The 20,356-nt window shown below is 45.7% G+C and overlaps 2 protein-coding genes across 6 annotated transcripts; one reads left to right on the top strand and one right to left on the bottom strand.

Moving 5' to 3' along the window:
* The first annotated feature begins 159 nt into the window (after nt 1–159).
* On the top strand, nt 160–9,150 carry fastk (Fas-activated serine/threonine kinase). 2 transcript variants are annotated; one of them, XM_069511394.1, is made up of 12 exons: nt 160–318; nt 1,314–2,133; nt 3,666–4,005; nt 4,090–4,277; nt 4,396–4,544; nt 4,621–4,837; nt 5,676–5,835; nt 5,994–6,085; nt 6,216–6,915; nt 7,217–7,331; nt 8,186–8,273; nt 8,342–9,150. In XM_069511394.1, the coding sequence occupies exons 2-11, from the start codon at nt 1,356–1,358 to the stop codon at nt 8,270–8,272; spliced, it is 2,826 nt and encodes a 941-aa protein (XP_069367495.1). In that variant the 5' UTR covers nt 160–318; nt 1,314–1,355; the 3' UTR covers nt 8,273; nt 8,342–9,150. The 2 variants fall into 2 exon arrangements, with proteins under 2 accessions (XP_069367495.1, XP_069367494.1); XM_069511393.1 differs by having other exon boundaries at nt 8,186–9,150.
* A 113-nt stretch (nt 9,151–9,263) lies between these two features.
* ubtfl (upstream binding transcription factor, like) lies at nt 9,264–20,355 on the bottom strand. Of its 4 annotated transcripts, none has more exons than XM_069511398.1 (21): nt 20,169–20,355; nt 19,838–20,019; nt 17,717–17,798; nt 17,265–17,440; nt 16,602–16,685; nt 16,360–16,515; nt 16,195–16,259; nt 15,915–16,035; nt 15,661–15,771; nt 14,694–14,821; nt 14,354–14,495; nt 14,226–14,267; nt 13,873–13,980; nt 13,623–13,781; nt 12,079–12,189; nt 11,865–11,950; nt 11,438–11,627; nt 11,251–11,298; nt 10,618–10,755; nt 10,409–10,504; nt 9,264–9,671 (listed from the first exon to the last, which is right to left on the bottom strand). In XM_069511398.1, the coding sequence occupies exons 1-21, from the start codon at nt 20,353–20,355 to the stop codon at nt 9,606–9,608; spliced, it is 2,478 nt and encodes an 825-aa protein (XP_069367499.1). In that variant the 3' UTR covers nt 9,264–9,605. The 4 variants fall into 4 exon arrangements, with proteins under 4 accessions (XP_069367499.1, XP_069367498.1, XP_069367497.1 ...); XM_069511397.1 differs by having other exon boundaries at nt 10,409–10,507; XM_069511396.1 differs by having other exon boundaries at nt 12,061–12,189.
* Nucleotide 20,356: the final 1 nt, after the last annotated feature.

Consider the following 20,356-nt stretch of genomic DNA (forward strand, 5'->3'; position numbering starts at 1 on the left):
AATAACTGTTAATCGATGATAAACATGTTCATCATCTTATTATTACTGATCACAGCTGATGAGCTCTTCGTGACGTCTCCTTCCTCCTGTTGACATTAATAAAATGTCCACTGTATTTTTTTGGGGGGGGGGGGGTGTTACTACCTGCCATAGCTACCAGCAATCGGCAGGTGTCGCCCTCCCTGCTCCAGTTGCATGCCGGGTAGTGGATGATGGCTGAGAGCTGTGTGGAGGAATGAAGCGGCTGACCGCTGCCTGTCTCCCGGCTGAAGCGCGCCCTGTGCGGCCTCAGGTGTTTGAGTGCAGCGGAGCTATGAGGTAAACACGCGGCACGGGTCACCGCTTCACTCGACTTTAGCCCGGCTTTAGCCCGACCATAGCCCGGCCAGTTAGCAGCTTATCCGTAAACGCTGCCGGAGGAAGGACAGACCGATGCTAACGTGCTAACAGACCAACACCTGTTAGCTTGGTTTACACTCTGTTTTAACGTACGTTAGCATGTGGCATCAGTTAGCTCCACCGTGTCTGAGTTCATGCTACTGTTAGCCCTGTTAGCCGGGCTGCTAACTGACAGCCGGCTAGCATTAGCATGTGAGACACCTGGTTAGCCTCAACACACACACGGTCGAGGCATCGCTTCAATCATGACGTCATCATACTCACATGGCATTTATATTGACGTCACTGTGTCAGCGCATGGGAGGGTTAACTTCCCGGCTAGATGCTAACATTAGCATGTGGGCTCAGGTCAGCTGACTTGGGGTGGGGGGTAGACAGGAAGTGTGTGAGCAGTTGTCAATCATAAATAAAATCATCATAAATGTTGATGTGGTCACACACACACACACAAAGTGACACACACACTCTTACAGCAACAGACACAGCGACACACACACACTCTCACAGGCACAGACACACACAGACTAATCATCTGTTGCCTGCCCCATGTTGGGCGCACAGTGTTTTTTTGGGGCAGCAGTAGCTCAGTCCATAGAGACTTGGCTTGGGAACCGGAGGGTGGCCAGTCCAAGTCCAGCATGGACCAAAAAGTATGGAAGACTGGAGAGGTGGCTGGAGAGGTGCCATTTCACCTCCTGGGCACTGCTGAGGTGCCCTTGAGCAAGGTACCGAACCCCCCAATTGCTCGAAGGGCGCTTCTCCCATCACTTTTCCACCTCTCTCCACATCTGCATGTCTATGAGCCCTTTGTGTGTGTGTGTGTGGGACTGTGTTTCAGGGTTAAAAAAACTGCATGTATAAAAATGAGTGTAAAAAGAATCAATAAAGTATTTTTTTTATCGTCTTCTCTGCAGGAGAACTGAACTCTTGCCTCCAGGTGTCCTGGTTGTTGGACTATGCTGTGTTTGCCCACTGGGTGGCGCCTCCTGAGCCAAGCTCACCGCCTCCCTCACTCCCGGCCCCGCCCCGCTGCTCAGTCCATCACCATGTACGCCACCCGCCTCTACAGCACTGCGGGGGGAGGAGGAGGGGGGGGAGGTGGGGTTAAACAGGGGAGAAGGGCAGGGCTGGCCATGATCGAGGCACCCCACCCTCCTCACCCCCCTCACCCGACTCCACCTCCCCCTGCCTACCACCTGTACCAGGGCCGCCCTGACACCCACAGAGGGGCACACTTCCACTACCACCCACCACCCACCCACTTGGCCCCATCCCCATTCTCCCCCCACTACCAGCACCACGCACACTTCCACACATATGGAGGGGGGGCTCCAGGGGGCGGGGCCTCTGCCCCTGGTAACAAGAAGAAGACGTGGAACTTCATCCACGAGAAGATGAGCTACGACACGTTCTTCACCATGAAGCGCCTGATTGAGCGTTCGCGCCGTCCTGACGAGGTGCTGCGCTGGGTCACCCAGAACCCGGCCAAGATCTCCCACAACCACTACCCCGTCGCCCTGCAGAAGATCGGACAGCTGCTTCAGGCCACACCATCACCACGAACCGGAGGGGACGACACAGAAGCCTCGGCATGTGGAGGAGCCGAGGGGGGTGACGAACGCCAGATCCTGGAGCATCAGGACTTTCAGACGCTCTGTAACGCCATCGTCAACGACTGCGCCAAATTTGACAACTTCAGCATTGTCAACTGTTTGTATGCTGTGGCAGCACTTGGTGAGCGACATAGTGTTTGTGTCATCAGCAGAGGTCATGTGACTTCACACACATCAGGGGGGTATTCCATTAAAGTAGCTAAACTAATTCTGGCTTAAGTGAAAAAGCTAAAGCTAAGAAGCTAAATTAGCTTCAATTTGAGGCTTAAGCCATTCCACTAACACACTTAATTAAGGCTGGTTCGATCCAGGCTTTAATAAACCAAGCTTTAGTAAACCAAGCATTAGTAAACCAAGCATTAATAAACCAGGCTCTAGTAAACCAGGCTATAATAAACCGAGCTTTAATAAACCAGGCTCTAGTAAACCCAGCTTTAGTAAACCAGGCTATAATAAACCAAGCTTTAGTAAACCAAGCATTAATAAACCAGGCTTTAATAAACCAAGCTTTAGTAAACCAGGCTCTAGTAAACCAGGCTATAATAAACCAAGCTTTAATAAACCAGGCTTTAATAAACCCAGCTTTAATAAACCAAGCTTTAGTAAGCCAGGCTTTAATAAACCAGGCTTTAATAAACCCAGCTTTAGTAAACCAAGCTTTAATAAACCAAGCTTTAGTAAGCCAGGCTTTAATAAACCAGGCTTTAGTAAGCCAGGCTTTAATAAACCAGGCTTTAGTAAACCAAGCTTTAATAAACCAAGCTTTAATAAGTGAATGTGAGAGTTAGTGCACCAGAGGAGGATTATACGAGCACATGTGAAAAAATGAAGTGATGAGGAGGGAGTGACGCCACAGACAGAAGAGAAGATTCTTAGCACTGATCTCACAGACTCAGCTAAATGTCAGGATTAGTTTTAGAAGCTGCAGAATTGATTTCAAACTGTTTCACATGTGCTGTTAATCTTTCTCCACATTGTTTTCATTGAATAGATGAATTGTCAGATCACTAGAGTCAGACTGGAGCTGAAGCTGTATCATATCAGATATGTTTGAAATCCAATTTACTGTGAATGACTCGGAGGAAGTTTGTGTGAAGCCTCTGACCAAATAAACTTTATTCTCAACAATCTGAACACAAACAACATAAAGTACAAATACTTTACAGAGTATTAAGTCGCCTCTAATGAAAAGTGAAGAGTGTTTTAAATACAAGTAAATATGAACCTTTTATCTTAAAAAAGATGCCACAGCAACTAGAGGGCGACGTCCAACTGAGCCCTTACAACTGCAGAGGAGCTGGAATAGAGGGGGGGCACATCTGTGATGGGGGGGGCTCTATGTCCAAGGTTTTGAGTTGTGAGTCTCACGATCCTCACTGACACTAGTCTTTATGTCTCAGTGAGACACTAGTCTTTATGTCTCAGTGAGACACTAGACTTTATGTCTCAGTGAGACACTAGTCTTTATGTCTCAGTGAGACACTGTGTTACTATAGATCAGAACTAAACTAACCGATCTGAGAGAGATGTGAGCAGCCATGTTTGTGGCATGACTTGATCAGTCGTTAAGGTGGTTAATAAAAGGTAGAAAAACCTTTTCAGGACATTGATCTTCTACCTTTGTCACTGCTCATCTCGCCTGTCGACATACAGGTCTTTCCAGTGACGCTCAGGTGGTCCACGTGTTGGAGGCGGAGTCTCAGTCCCGACTGAGCCAGTTTAACCAGAAGGACGTTTCCATGGTGTTCAGCTCCAGTATGAAGCTTCACCCAGGAAGTCAACACCCGCTGACCGAGGCCTGCCTGACCGGCCTGGAGAAGAACCTGGAGAGAGAGCGCCACCCGCAGACGCTCTTCTTATTGCTCTCATATTACAGACTCAAGTGGCGCTCGCTGCAACAGCAGGAGCCCACTGCTGCTGCAGGGGGCGTTGCAACCACCACTACTAAAACCAACAACACGCCCCCAAACCCTGAACTACTGCTTGCCAACAGGTGAGAACACCTGCTGAACGTGATGTTCACGTCGTTGCACTGTGTCAGTCTGATAATTGCTAACTCTCCGGCTCTTGTCTGCAGGAAGATCTTACGTCTCGTTAAACACACTTTGGCGAGTGTCAGTGGCGTTCGCGACCAAGAGATGGCCCTGTTGGATGAGATGTTGGCAGCGTGTGCTAGAGAGGCGAGCAACAAGAGTCTGGAGTTGATCTTCAGTTCCCACCTGTTCTACCAGAACCGACAGGAGAAGTTCATCAGCAGCCTGGCAGGTAAAAATCTGACCACAATCAATGTTTCACCACCAACAAGCACACGACACTGATCACTCACCAGATCCATCACTGCTAAAGAACTCAACGTGAACATGTGACCCATTCTCTCTGTCAGAGGAGCTCCCCAAGAAGGTTGACAGCATCACGCCTTACACAATGGCTCTGATTGCCAAATACATCGCTCGCCATCGACTGAGAGAAACCCGGCTGCTTGACACCATCGCAGACTTCTTGGTGAAGAAGGCGGAATACCTGGACAGTAAGGTAAGGACAGGATGGGTGGTCGTGTGATCTTTAGTTCCTGTGGATAGGACTCAGGTGTGTCCGTCTATGTTGTCAGGTGATCCAGAAGCTGGTGTTCCCATTCAGCAGGATGAGTTACCGTCCATCCAATGAGCAGCAGTTTTTCTCTGGCTTGGAGGAGGTGCTGGAGCTGAAGGCTCTGAGTTCACCACTCGCAACCGTCAACATCCTCATGTCTCTGTTCCAGTTGGGTCATTTCCCCGGCCTGGTGCTGCACCGTGTCTTCTCCTCTGCCTTCATCAGCAATGTCACCAGTCAGTAAAACACCTAACCAATCACAACATTAGATCCAACGTTTCATTCTCAAATACGTGTTTTAAAATATCACAGAAGCTGGAGAGGAAGTGGCGTTCCACCAGTCAGCATGACTTTCACCGAGCCTGGAAGGATCGCCTGATGAATCACAAGAAAGCACTGAGAAATGCCAGAACCTCTTATTATTCATCATTAATAGAAGAAAGTCAGAACCAGCCCAGGTTCCTCTTCAGCTCTGTAGCCAGGCTGACAGAAAGTCACAGCTCTACTGACCCATCTATTCCTCTAACCCTGAGAAGCAATGACTTCATGAGCTTCTTCACAAATCAAATTATAACCATCAGGGATCAGATCCACCACCTCCTCCCCATGAAGAGCACAGATACATTGTCTGGTCCTGGAACCATAGAACCAGATTTATGTTTGAACCATTTCTCTTCTGTTGACCTTCTGAACTGATTCATTAGTTTCATCATGTAAACCAACAACTTGTCTTTTAGACTCTGTCCCAACTGGACTTTGTAAGGAAGTGTCCCCCTGATTGACAGTTCCATATTAAATCAGATGATCATGTCTTTGGCAACATCATCAGAAAGCACCACATACACTTCCATTGTTACGCAGACGACACCCAGCTGTACATTTCTATGAAGCCTGATGAATCGAATCACTTTGTTCAACTTCAGGAACGTTTCAGGTCATTGCAGAGACCTCACAGGTCTCTCTCTGAGTTAAGAGCCTTGAGATAATGTATATTATGATTTGATGATATACAAATAAAATAGAATTGAACATGTCTGCCCAGTCACATGTCAACACATCCCTGTGTCTCCACAGACAGTCCCTATGCTGTGATCGTCCGGAGGTACCTGTCTCTGCTGGACGCCGCCATCGAGCTGGAGTACCGCGACTACACCGGACCACGACTGCAGGAGACGCACAAAGTACTGATGTTTGACCACGCGCTGACTGCTGACGAGGTCAACCGCAAGTACAGGTACCACACACACACACACAGGTACCACACTCAGGTAATACACACATGTACACGTACCACACATGTACTACACACCTGACAGATACCACACACACAGGTATGGTTCTAACTGGTTCTAACTGGTCCTGACTGGTTCTGTATGGTTTGTCCTCTGTCAGTTATAAAGGTCTGGTTGCTGAAGCTTTACGTCAGCTGGTTGGAGAACAAAACTACAAACAGGATGAAGTGCTCCCTCCAGGGTACTACACAGGTACTACACACACTACTACATACTGTGTACCACACACAGAGTACTACAGGCATAGTATTATACAGGTACTACACTTAGTACTGCAGTACCTGAAGTACCTGTAGTAACGTGATCACCTGACTGTCTCCAGACTTCGTGCTGTGGATGGACAGTTCTGGTCGGGTTCTACCCATCAGACCAGGAGCGGCGCTGTCCTTGACTGTTGTTCCTTCATCCTGCGTCACTGTTGCATCTAAACCTGTTGACGGCGCAGTTACCGTGGTGACTTCAGAGTTCCAGAGGTTTTCTCCATTTGCGGTGCTAGAGGAAGGTGGCGAACAGCAGTGTCAAGTGGGCGAGGTGATGGGTGGGGCCATGGAACCCATGTCCTTCCTGCCTCAACACATCCGCAGCACAACGGGGGCCACGCTGTCCTCGGGAGCCCCTCGGCCCACCAACGGCGGCCCCTTGGACTACGCCCCCTACTTTGTCCCTGCAGCAGAGTACTACGCCAGTCTGGCCAAGGAGCACTCACTGGAGAGCCAGGACAGCTCCACGCTCAGCAGCCCCCCCTCTGATGGATTGGCCCCGTCTGGGGTTCCAGGACCTGTCGAGACCACGGCCCCTGACTCTCTTTTCCAGTTCTCTATTGGGAAAATCCTGGAGGACGAGGGGGGAACTGGGGCCCCTGAGAGCCAGGGGACAGACTGTGAGTTGCCGGGGTTCTATGAGGGCGTGACGTATTCTGAGGTGTCAGGGGCCGACAGAGGGCCCTCATCACCACCACAGCTCCACCCCCCCGATCAACCAGAGCCTGATAACCCCCCGACTGACCAGAGACCGATTAGGAGGTCAGTCCACGAGTCCTAGTACACACATTGACTGACTGACATACGTGACCTCATACTGAAACAGGTGACATACAAACAAAGGTGATATACATGACATCCCAAAACATGTGATATACCGAAACACATCATCTCGTACCTAAACACGTGACAGACACGTGACCTCGTACAGACACACATGACCTCATAGCCACACATGCAACCTCATACTGACACTTGACAGACACATGTGACCTCATACTGACGCACGTGACATAGCAATGTGCGTTACCTCATGTCACGTGACCTGATTGTGTGTCTGCAGGGTCATCATGTCCGTCAATGATAAGTGGCATTATTGTCACAACTCAGAGGTGCTGGTTGGTTCCCGGGCGATGAGAGACCGCCACCTGAGGCTGCTGGGATACGTCATCGTCCAGGTCAGTGTCCAATGATCACATCATACATTCAGACCTTCCATCATAGAACATGTTCTGTGTTACGTGTGAAACATGTTCCTCCTCGTCTCTTCAGACACGTCTGGTTGTTTAATGATCAGGATGTGGAGGTGGAAGTAGAGATGATAGTAGTAAAAAAACACAGATGTCAGGTCGGACACCTTTTACTTCTCTTAGCGTCAGTGAGACGAGAACAACCACAGCGATCTGGCAGCTTTTGATTTTCCGTTTCAAATTAAACATATGTTTAGAAAACAACTATATATATATATATATATATATATATATATTGGATACTTTTCTGTTTTTAACAACTTATGGATTTACAGGAAATCTGAATTCTTAAAACAAAAACACAAGACAAGTCACTGTAGCCTTCAGCCAATCAGAGCAGAGCTGTGACGTTACAGAAGTGCTGCATCTGGAGAACATCTGTCTGACTGCAGCCGGCCCGCTCCCTCCATGTTTTGTCACTTGTCTTTGTGATGTTTTGCAGCTAGATGAAGTCGGACAAAAATTCAAACCGAACTGGAAACAACGTCATTTAAATGTCCCTAATATATTCTTACTAGATGCATTCACAGACTGTCGGACATTCAAACGTCTGCTAGCTTAGCCACTACCGGTGGATGTTTAGGCTCGTTTTCAGTTGAATTTGAATGTCAGGGCTTGTGGACGCTTGAGGACATCACAGCAGCAGAATGAAGGCTTGTTGTGTTTTTTCTGTTCACGTCTGAAGCTGGGTCTCTTCTTTGTTTTGGATTCTGCTCTAACAAAGGCTGTGGTTAGTGTTGGTCAGCAGGTCATGTGACATGTTGTCTCTTGTCCTCTCACAGCTTCCGTATCATGAGCTGGAGAAGCTGAACGGCATCGAGGAGGTCAAGACGTACCTGCACCAGAAGCTGCTGGACGTCCCACTATGACTGTGTGTGTGTGTGTGTGTGTGTGTGTGTGTGTGTGTGTGTGTGTGTGTGTGTGTGTGTGTGTGTGTGTGTGTGTGTGTGTGTGTGTGTGTGTGTGTGTGTGTGTGTGTGTGTGATTTCACCACCTTCTCATTGATCCTGTTCAGCTGGTACTAAGGATTATTGTATCGATGATGATTATTAGTTATTGATTAATCTTTATTGATCACTGAGTCAATAAAACATATTGATAATTGACAGCTACACTGAGCAGCGTTTAAGGGGCTCTCCACTTTTTTCAGAACACGTTCCAAATCAGTCATCACAACAGCCAATCGTAACGTCTCATTTAAATCACAACTTTGTCAAATTACTGATTGGTTCTTAACGTGGCGTACACCGACGTTCTGTATCGAATGTAAACGGCAGATATGACAGAAACCAGAACGAGTCACACTTTGGTTTAGAAAACTGTCCGTGTTGTGTTAAGGGAAGTTTTATTTTGTTTTTCTTGGTCCCTAAATGCTCCGCAGCCACCATGTTGGATTTGGAAGGAAGTGGACAGAATGTTGAACTGCTCCTTAAACGTCTCATTGTATCAGCTGAGTAGACGCTGAACTCTGATTGGACGCGGTGTATGAACAAATGTTATCTTTTTTTTTCAGGGTGGGGGGTGTCAGTGTTTGGTACCCGTGGTAACGAATATGATGAAAATGCATGTATGGGATGATGGAGCTGGGAGTTGATGCTTTTTTTCTGTGAAGAGGGTTGAGTGTGTGCACATGTGCGAATTAGTGTCGGGGGTCAAAGGTCAGATTATTTATTTGTGTTTGAGGGAAAAAAGCTTGTTTATATTCTATAAATCTCTGAAATCAAACGTCTATAAAACCTGAAATTAACCACGAGTCTGTTGTTTTATTGACGTTCATCACAACATTGCGTTGTCAGCATGGTGGAGAGGTGAGTGACAGGTCTCAGGTTATTTAGTGAAAATGAAATCAAACATCCAAAATGAGAAAAAGTGCATTTTTATTTGTAATTTTTTTTGCAGCAGGCAGCTGATAGGAGGCTGAACACTGACTCCTCCCTTAATGGTAACTAATGACAATCAATAGGCTCCACCCCCTCCACTCTGCCTGTCAAACTCTGTACAAACCTGACACCCCCCCCCCCTTTGTCTGTTTGAACCGTCCATCAGTTAAAAACCAACAAACACTCGATAAAAAACAAACAGAAGTAACAAAACGCTCTGTCAGGCTCCGTCACCGATTCTCATTGGTCCGCTGGGATGATCGGCACATGAGGAGCCGTGGCCTGCACAGCCTATCCTCTCCAATGAGGGGAAGAGGCGGAGCTAGTCTGAGTCAGAGTCACTAGATTCCTCCGAAGACGTTTGATCTTCATCGTCCTCATCGTCATTCTGAGGAAAAGACAAAAGTCAAAGTTAACGGTTTCCTTAATAACCAGCTGGTTGTTGGGGTGTGTTAGATGGTTGCCATGGTGATTCTGAATGGTTGCAGTTCTAGAAATTACCCACAATTCAACAGATTTTAGTGATAATTTAATTTTTCTTGTTTGAAAAAGAATCACAATAATGATGCTTGAGAGACAGCTTAAAGGGCCTTTTGTAGATTTAATTAAGGGTTAGACACTTTGTATATATATATATATATATATTAATAAATCATAATATACATTATCTCAAGGATCTTTACATAGAAGGTCAAGATCTTTAAAACCCTCAACGTCCTTGCTTAAGATGAAAGTGTCGGCTAAATTGCAATCAAAGAGCTTTACAAGCGATTGAAACATTTATTGTCAGGTAAATGATAACAAAACAAGATAAAAAGATTATGCAGTAGATATTTAAGAAAGAATAAAAACTACAAATATGTCCTAATAAATAAAACGTGTTCATTCTAAAAAGCCATAAAGATAAAACACTACAAGAAAGCCATGCTGAAAAGGCCATGTAGAGCTTTATAAACTAATTAAAGGATTTTTCAATCAGTACCAAAATGATCAAGCCACCTTCTTATATTTGAAGATGGATTCTGCTCTAACAAGGTTTTCTCTCTGAAACTTCATATTATCAAATTATCCCTTTAATAATTAATTAATTATATAACAGTTCTGACCAATCAGTCGTGTTTTCACCTCGTCATCGTCGCTGTCTGTGGTTCCTGATGTCTCGTCGTCTTCATCGGAGTCAGACGAACTTTTCTCTTCCTCCTCGTCTGTGTCGGACATGTCCTGCTGGAGGACGGACACAAACACAACAATCAATAAAGTGACTCAAACCTAGTGTGTGTTATTGTGATGTTTCTTGTGTAGTGTGTGTGTTGTCTTGTTGTGTACTGTGTTACCTTAGCTCGGTACGCCATGGGCCTCTTGCCCACGCTGACCCCCGGTGTTGTTGCTCTTGAACTGACCGCCTTCCCCTTCGCTGTCACATGGACTTTAGCTCCAGGGCTGCTGCGAGCTTTAGTGGTGCTGCGACGTTTCTGACAACAAACAAACATGTTGAAATTTCTGAGTGAAAACACACGGAGCCACTTAGCGTTTGTTTGTATAATTCATTATAATAGTAATTATTCAAGTCAACAGTCTTTCATGTAAACCTGTTTTTTACTGACTCATATTTCAATCATTAGCTTACATGCTAATGCTATACCTCACAAAACTATTAATGGAGGATTCTCTATTGTTTTCCTCACTGATGATGTCATGAAAGGTCATGCTCGACGGACATGACACTTGTTAATTTAACACTGAATTAACCCACTAATGTGTTAGCTTATGTTGGATTAGCAGAATTTCGATCGATCAATAAATGATACATAATGAAAACAGATTATATCCCAAATATTAGTTAAATTAGCTGCTAGCATTAACATTTCAGTGGTGCTAATATCACAGCTAACGGGACACAGTTGTCATGTTACTCAGGCTCCATTTCTACAAATATTATGTGAACTTAGCAGGTGAAAGAAACTCACTGAGGAAGAAAACTCTTTGTAGACGGCTCGATCCTGAGGAGAGAGAGACTGAAGAAGAAGAAGAAAGACCGATGAAACTTTTCATCGACACTGAATAAACAAATGGAAAACAAGTTTTTGAAGTTATTGACTGTGATGATGTCAGTCATCGGTGTGACAGGGCCACGGAGCGGCAGTGGTGCCGTACCTTGACCCAGGCCTCCAGCTCAGCCTTGTATTCCACCTGCTGCTCCTCCACCTGCTTCTTGTACTTGTCTTTTTGGCTCTGGCTCAGTTTGTGCCATCGCTTCCCGATCTCCACCATCCGCTCCTTCAGACTGAAGTGGTTCAGCTCACCATTGGTCAGCAGCTCTTGGGAGAACATCTGATACCCGCTCCTATTGGACGAGACAGAAGACAGGGGGCAGGGCTTACTACAGTGAATCGAATTTAACCTCGTGAGAAGTTTAATTTATTGACTATTATCAATAATTATTAATCAATAAAAAAATCGAATTCACACGAGTTTTAATATTTTAAGTCTTTAAAATGTTTCAAAACTTCTCATGTTATTTAATCTGTTGATTTCTCATGTTCTGTTACATGTTCTCGTCACGTTCTGTTAAATCACTCACACTGGAGGTTTCTTTGGTTCTCCGTCAAACTTGGGTTTCCTCTGAGTCTGACCTGTGGCTGGAGCCCTCATCTCCAGCAGCTCCCTCTGCAGGAGAGCAACAGTCAGTACAACACAAATCAACCAACGTACCGTCAATGACACAACATCACGTCATGGGATGGGTCAGGGCTGGGGGAGGAGCATGGCTCACTGACCACATGTTGGTACTGAACCTCATAACGCTTCTGGTCCTCTGCCGCCCTCTTGATCCACGGAATTTTCTCCTTCTTCTCCATCGACTTCCAAGCTGCCTCCATCGCCGCCTGTGCCTTCCTGCGGTCGCTCTGAGAGATGAACACATGACCAGCAGAGGGTGGAATTAATTTTTATTGTGAAGCAGCAGAAAGTCAGAGTTTACGTCCAGGAGGTTATTATTTATCAAGCGGTCAGCAGTTTGATCCCAGTCTTCCCCGTTCCACATGCTGAAGTGTCCTTGGGCAAAATACTGAACACCAAATTGCCCCTTCTCATAATGAAAGTGCTGCACATGGTTGTTTACATTGAATTGAATGGAAGCTCCAGTAGGTGGCGTACTGTTAGCAGCAGGTTTAGGTTGTTAGCAGCAGGTTTAGGTTGTTAGCATCAGGTTTAGGTTGTTAGCATCAGGTTTAGGTTGTTAGCAGCAGGTTTAGGTTGTTAGCAGCAGGTTTAGGTTGTTAGCATCAGGTTTAGGTTGTTAGCATCAGGTTTAGGTTGTTAGCAGCAGGTTTAGGTTGTTAGCAGCAGGTTTAGGTTGTTAGCATCAGGTTTAGGTTGTTAGCAGCAGGTTTAGGTTGTTGGCAGCAGGTTAAGTTGTTAGCAGCAGGTTTAGGTTGTTGGCAGCAGGTTAAGTTGTTAGCAGCAGGTTTAGGTTGTTAGCATCAGGTTTAGGTTGTTAGCATCAGGTTTAGGTTGTTAGCAGCAGGTTAAGTTGTTAGCAGCAGGTTTAGGTTGTTAGCATCAGGTTTAGGTTGTTGGCAGCAGGTTAAGTTGTTAGCAGCAGGTTTAGGTTGTTAGCATCAGGTTTAGGTTGTTAGCATCAGGTTTAGGTTGTTAGCAGCAGGTTAAGTTGTTAGCAGCAGGTTAAGTTGTTAGCAGCAGGTTTAGGTTGTTGGCAGCAGGTTAAGTTGTTAGCAGCAGGTTTAGGTTGTTAGCATCAGGTTTAGGTTGTTAGCATCAGGTTTAGGTTGTTGGCAGCAGGTTAAGTTGTTAGCAGCAGGTTTAGGTTGTTAGCAGCAGGTTAAGTTGTTAGCAGCAGGTTTAGGTTGTTGGCAGCAGGTTAAGTTGTTAGCAGCAGGTTTAGGTTGTTGGCAGCAGGTTAAGTTGTTAGCAGCAGGTTTAGGCTGTTAGCAGCAGGTTTAGGTTGTTAGCAGCAGGTTAAGTTGTTAGCAGCAGGTTTAGGTTGTTGGCAGCAGGTTAAGTTGTTAGCAGCAGGTTTAGGCTGTTGGCAGCAGGTTAAGTTGTTAGCAGCAGGTTTAGGTTGTTGGCAGCAGGTTAAGTTGTTAGCAGCAGGTTAAGTTGTTAGCAGCAGGTTTAGGCTGTTAGCAGCAGGTTTAGGTTGTTAGCATCAGGTTTAGGTTGTTAGCAGCAGGTTTAGGCTGTTGGCAGCAGGTTAAGTTGTTAGCAGCAGGTTTAGGCTGTTGGCAGCAGGTTGTTGACTCGTCTCTCATCATTACCACATCAAATTGTTACATTTGATATATTCAGATGATGAAACATGAACAAAACAAAAACTCACTCTGTATTTTGCTAAATAATCTCCGATCACACTGTGCTGCCACATCTCTTCTGCTGTTTTTGGCGTCTCTGGGAGCTTTGCTGTCTTCTTCCCGTCCCGTCTTTCTTTTAGAGGTCTGGTAGGTACACATGATTCTGGCTCCACCTCCCGACACCGATCCTGGAATAAAATGAGAAGCAGCGCCCCCATGTTGGCTTACAGTCACAGAGCTAAAGGAGTTAAGATTGAATAACAAGAAGAGTTTTCAGACCTTGAGAGACGGAGACTTGGCTCCGCGAGGGCTGGAAGCCACACTCAATTTGCCCCCGCCCAGTTTCTCCTCTGTTAGGACGCGGTCTCGTTCCTCTTCTGGCAGACTCTGAGCAAACAATGACTTTATGAATCCCAATCGTTTCATTGGCTCCTCCGCTGTTCTGAGTTTACATTAGTGTGACATCACAAGTCGTCATGGTTTCACTTTTAACCATAGCACAAGCCCCTCCCCCCACAAAACTAATTAATTTGGTTTTGTTAATATTTAATGTTTGTGCGTCGTTGTTCAGATGGAAGCATTTTATTTTAATGATTTAATCCTGAGTTGATTTGTGTGTTTACATGACGTACCTCCAGAAACCTCTGCAGGTCGACGTCGTACTGCTTCTTTTTCTGGTCGGACACAGATCAGACTCATGAGGTCACTTCTCAGTCACATGACACAAAAGCTGGTGTGACGTAAGCACGTTGATACCGACCTGCTCACAGCGTTTCTGGAACATATCTTTCTCTTTTTGCGTCATCATTTTCCACTGTTTACTGCAGAGAACCATGCGCTCTGTGCTGGGGACGTCCTTCATGTTCACCATCAGCTCCGCACAGTACAGAGAGTATCCATTACTAGCCAAAAACACACAATTAGCCCTACCAGCAAATCAGCAAGCTTCTGCTGTGTTTGTCAGCCTGTTAGATATTGTATACAATATAAACCATTTAACACTGTTCATTGACACTAACTACTTCAATTAAGTAAGCTTGTCATGTTATTGATCTGTTTGTTGTTGTTACTGTTGTGTTTGCTGTTTGTAGATGACTCACGGTGGTGGTTTTGTTGGTCTGCCATCAAACTTGTCCTTCAGTTGTCGCTCTGCTTTGGTGAGGACGGAACGAACGTGATCATCTGAGTTCACATCTGGATGAGCTTCATGATATGCTCTCATACTGTCCTACACACACACACACACACACACACACACACACACACACACACTTTTGGTTCAGGTCTGGTTTAAGTCCGGCTCAGGTCTGGTGTATGTCCAGCTCACGTCTGGTTTATGTCTGGCTCAGGTCTGGTGTATGTCTGGCTCATGTCTGGTTTAAGTCTGGCTCAGGTCTGGTTTATGTCTGGCTCAGGTCTGGTCTATGTCCGGCTCAGGTCTGGTTTATGTCCAGCTCACGTCTGGTTTATGTCTGGCTCAGGTCTGGTTTATGTCCGGCTCAGGTCTGGTGTATGTCCAGCTCAGGTCTGGTTTATATCCGGCTCACGTCTGGTGTATGTCTGGCTCAGGTCTGGTTTAAGTCTGGCTCAGGTCTGGTTTAAGTCTGGCTCAGGTCTGGTTTATGTCCGGCTCACGTCTGGTGTATGTCTGGCTCAGGTCTGGTGTATGTCCAGCTCAGGTCTGGTTTATGTCCGGCTCACGTCTGGTTTATGTCTGGCTCAGGTCTGGTTTATGTCCGGCTCAGGTCTGGTTTATGTCCAGCTCACGTCTGGTGTATGTCTGGCTCAGGTCTGGTTTAAGTCCAGCTCAGGTCTGGTTTATGTCCGGCTCACGTCTGGTGTATGTCTGGCTCAGGTCTGGTTTAAGTCTGGCTCAGGTCTGGTTTAAGTCTGGCTCAGGTCTGGTGTATGTCTGGCTCAGGTCTGGTTTAAGTCTGGCTCAGGTCTGGTTTAAGTCTGGCTCAGGTCTGGTTTAAGTCTGGCTCAGGTCTGGTTTAAGTCTGGCTCAGGTCTGGTTTATGTCCGGCTCAGGTCTGGTTTAAGTCTGGCTCAGGTCTGGTCTGGCACCTCATAGTCCTTCTGCAGCTCCAGGGCCTTGCTGATCCACTTCAGTCGTCTCTTGTCGGAGAGCTGTGACCACTGTCTCCTCAGCGCCTCCTTCAGCTCCTTTTGACTCACCTGAAACATGACACATGTCAGTTAGCATGTTTCCTTTGCAGCTGTCTTTCAATGTTCTGATCCAGAACACGATCCAAATCCATCTCTTACGTCAGATCCTGTTCTTCTTCACACAAACTTGTGTAAAATTTGCATGTGTGTACCTCTGGGTGCAGCTTCATGTACGTCTTTTTCTCATGGTTGTACCACAGCTGTTGTGGAGTTTTTGGTTTCTCTGGCAGATCGGACTTCTTCCTCTCCTCCATTAGCTCCGGATGCTCCTCCCTGCAGGTCAGCTGACGTTAGCACACTAATGCTAACACCACACACTACAATTCTTACGGTTGGTTTAATGTTACAACACTTTGTCTTACAGTGACACATAACAGTTAAACAGGCTCATTAAGGTTAGCTGACAGTTAATTAACTGGTCAGTTAACGTACTTGAATCGAGCCATGTTCTTCTCAAACTCTTCTTTCTCTCGTTGAAACTCTGCGATGTATTTTTGCTGCAGGAAAAGAAAATGTTATTAATCTTGATGGTTATTAATGGTTTGTATTAGTTGTGGATCAGACTAAGCTGTGATTGGTCGTTGAGACTCGACATACCTTCTTCTTGTCAGGCAGCTCTTTGTATTTCTTGGAAAGAATCTTGGTCAGATCCAAGTTGCTCATCTCTGGGTGGATTTTAGCATATTTCGCTCTTTTCTCCATGAAGAAGCGAAAGTAGGGAGTCAGAGGTTTTTTAGGGAAATCTGGGTGAGTCTGAAGAGAAGAGTTTACCTTAGTGTTCACTTTTCTACTGTTTCTGATTCTACTGTTTGTAGTGAGTAGTGTGCATGGTCACTCACCTTCAGTTTCTTTCCTTTGTATGGATTCTTCACAAACTCGATGGCGTCCACGATGAGCTCTGTCATCGTTCTGTACTTACGAACCTGAAAGACAGGAACAGTTTCAGTAATGATGTGATGGGTGAAGGATTAAACTTCCTTAAGACAAAACTAAACGAAAACAGAACACGTTAGAATTTGAACGTTTGACAATAACACATAAAAGGTCAAAGCTTCCTCATGGGTTCCTCAGGGTTCTGTTCTTGGTCCTTTATTGTTTTTGCACTTGGTTCCTAAATATTGTTTCTTTGCTGTAAATAAATCTTCACATGAACAGTTCAGTGATTTTTCATAGGAGCTTGTTCATTTGAACAATTTTACACTTGTTATGAAAAAGTAAATCAAAAGAAAATGAATTCAAAATGAATCAATAAAGTGTGAACTCAGCAGTTTTCTTCAGCATCTGTTTAAATTTGCTGAACCAACCTTCACTCCCGTCATGTACTCCACTGGAAATGCTACATGAAAAATTTGAAGTGTTTGAGTCCAGAAGACAGTTCTAGTCTGGAGGTTCTCAACAGAACATTTTAAGACCAAAGAGAAATCACACAGATCCAATCACCTGTAAATAAACCTGTTGAAGTGACAACCTCAGAGGTCGTGACCTCTTATCGACGCCCGTACCTCAGTTGACACTTTCTGCCACTTCTGGCGACACATGTCTCCGGTGAAGCTGCCGAAACAAACTTTCTCCCAGTCAAAGTGTGACTCTGTGGTTTTATACTTCATGGCATCTACGTCCGGCAGCAGACTGCGGATCCTCTCCAGCAGAGTGAGACAGTCCTCCTTTCTCCAGTCATCTGCATGTACACACGCACACACATACACACACAGTCTGTTGGTCCGTCCTTCAACACTTTCCCTCTGTCTGTGGTTCTTAGCTCATTGGTTCCTACTAGATGTGTCAGTCGTCAAAGAGACACTCTGTTACTGAGAAACTGATCAATGATGCAAAACATTCCTTTAAAAACGTCTCAGTCATTTTACGTCAAACAGACAGCAGGATGTGTACAACAGAAGTGTGTAGATGGTGATCAAGGTCACAGGTCAAAGGTCACAGTCAGGTTGATTGTTACCTTGTTCACTTTTGACCCTGGAGCTCTGAGACGCAGATACACTGCTGCTGCTGCCGTTCATCATGCAGCAGGCCCCTCCCTCCTGAACAAACACACACAATAAATTGTTGGAAAATTTTTCCACTTCTGCTTTGAATCATTCATACAACATTAATAACACCTTGATAAAACCTGATAGACATTAATAACACCTTGTTAAGATCTATGAGACAAACTGTGATTTGTGAATATGGGCTGTACAAATAAAATGTGATTGGTGATAGAAGGTTACAGTTAAATGTAACTGAAGGAAATTGGTATGTGATGATTATACTGTAGCGTCTGTGATGCTAGTCAAATGTGTGCATATACAGTTTCAATAGGCAGTAGAAGAAGAACCATGCTGGGATGTATTCTACTGTCTCTACAGGATACATCTGTTAAAGGGATAGTTCACCCAAAAGTACTGAAATGGAGGGGGGGGGGGGGTTGAGTCCACTAAACACTTCTGGAGCCTCAAAAGTTTGTGGCAGCCGATTCTGATACAGTTGAAGTAACAGATTCTTGAGATGTAGTAAAACAACAGAAAAAACACAACACGCCTCCATCCTGCTCCTGTGATGTCGTCAAGTGTCCACAAGCCCCGACATTCAAATTCAACTGGAAACGACGTCATTTAAGTTATGACCTCATCGGATTCGGCTGCTACAAAGTTTACTTCTGAGACCCCCCATCGTACTGTTGAGTAGATCATTTCACCATTCTATCACTTTAATCATTTTAGCTCATCATTTAACAACTACCAGCTCAGGGCTCTTCACAGTAAATGTAGTGATTTCAAACATATCTGATATGATACAGCTTCATCTCCAGTCTGACTCTAGTGATCTGACAATTCATCTATTCAATGAAAACAATGTGGAGAAAGATTAACAGCACATGTGAAACAGTTTGAAATCAATTCTGCAGCTTCTAAAGCTAATCCTGACATTTAGCTGAGTCTGTGAGATCAGTGCTAAGAATCTTCTCTTCTGTCTGTGGCGTCACTCCCTCCTCATCACTTCATTTTTTCACATGTGCTCGTATAATCCTCTTCTGGTGCACTAACTCTCACATTCAGTCAGAGACTTTCTGTCCTGGCGTCTCTTTGCCCTGTTGATTACCACGTTTCATTTTCTGGTAAATATGAGTTTGAATTCTTCACGGAGCTCAATGATCATCTTTTGATCTGCTGCAGAAAACACACCACACAGCTTTTTGTCTTTCAGGGACATTCTGTCCTCTTTTCTACAGTCGATTATTCTGGGCTATTTAAAGTCTGGTTTACTAAAGCCTGGTTCATTAAAGCGTGGCTTATTAAAGTGTGGCTTAATAGGTGTGGTTTATTAAAGTGTGGCTTATTAAAGCCTGGTTAGAACCAGCCTTGATTAGACCCAAATTAATTTTTTAGTGGACCGGCTTAAGGCTCAAATTCAAGCTAATTCAAGCTGGACTTCTTAACTTGAGTCAGGATTAGTTCAGCTAGTTTGGTGAGTGTTAAGTCTGTTTGTTTGTAGCAGCTGCTCTCTGACTGAACACAGGGGGCGGTAGAGAGCAGTGGCACCGACTCGTCTCAGCTTCGTATGAATTCGCTGTGACTCGTTATCGAACATTTGATCAGCTCGAACATTTGATCAGCTCGAACATTTGATCAGCTCGACTGTGATCGATGAAGAGAAGCATCGGGCCTCCAGCTGCCCGGTGATGTCGTCTGTCCTCCGGCAGGAGGCAGCAATGAGCTCCGCTGGCACGAGGGGAGCTGCACGAGCTGCACGAGCTAACGTCACGTTTGATTTAACGAGAAAAGACGAGTGAAAGTGAAAAAAGAGAAAACGGTTGAATTGAAGCAGCGGAGTCGAGTTGTTGAGCTAAAGTGTGAAATGATGAAAAAGCGATTGTGCTGTTTTCACATTCATTCGTGTTCTTCGTGTTTTCATTGTTAAACCTCGTCGATGTGACGGATGAAGCCGCCGCTCAGCGGGAGGAAGAGTCGCTGCTGCCCAACAAGCTTCACTGCGAGGCCGCCATGAATGTTCAGGAGACTCGGGGACAAACGAGCAGAAAACCCGAGAAATCTGTTTAAAATCACAACTTACTACTCACCTTCCGGTTCAGACAGAAACCCGGGTTCACGCTGCACACCACGGTGCTCGTTAGGATTATTTCAGGACTTTCAAAGTGTGTGTTTTTCAGCCGTAAACCCCGGGGAGTCAGGTCGAAACGAATCCGACAGAAGGAGCGTCTAGTCCGGTATGAAACTCCGCCCAGCGCCGCAGGGGGAGGAACTCCGGGGGAAAACATGAGGACAAAGGCGGAGGATGAAACCAGAGACAGCGGCTGAGAGCCGGGCTAAGAGCCGAGCCCGAGCCGCGACAGACTCACAGACACCAAACAGCTTTTATTCAAAATGTCTCAAATCAGCAGCTTCACACACATTTAACAGTCCGGCTCCAGATGCTCCACCGCCGCTCACACTCAGCACGGGACCCGGGGACCCGGGGAGGAGAGCGGCTCCAGGCCCCGAGAGGAGGAACCAAGGTGTCCCGTCTCCTGCGCTCTCCCTCCCCGGCCTGTGGCTGCTGATCAGCGGCTTGGAGGCGACAGAGGAGCCGCATCCACATG

The sequence above is a fragment of the Paralichthys olivaceus genome, chromosome 16, assembly GCF_024713975.1.
Source record: "Paralichthys olivaceus isolate ysfri-2021 chromosome 16, ASM2471397v2, whole genome shotgun sequence".
Lineage (NCBI taxonomy): Eukaryota > Metazoa > Chordata > Actinopteri > Pleuronectiformes > Paralichthyidae > Paralichthys > Paralichthys olivaceus.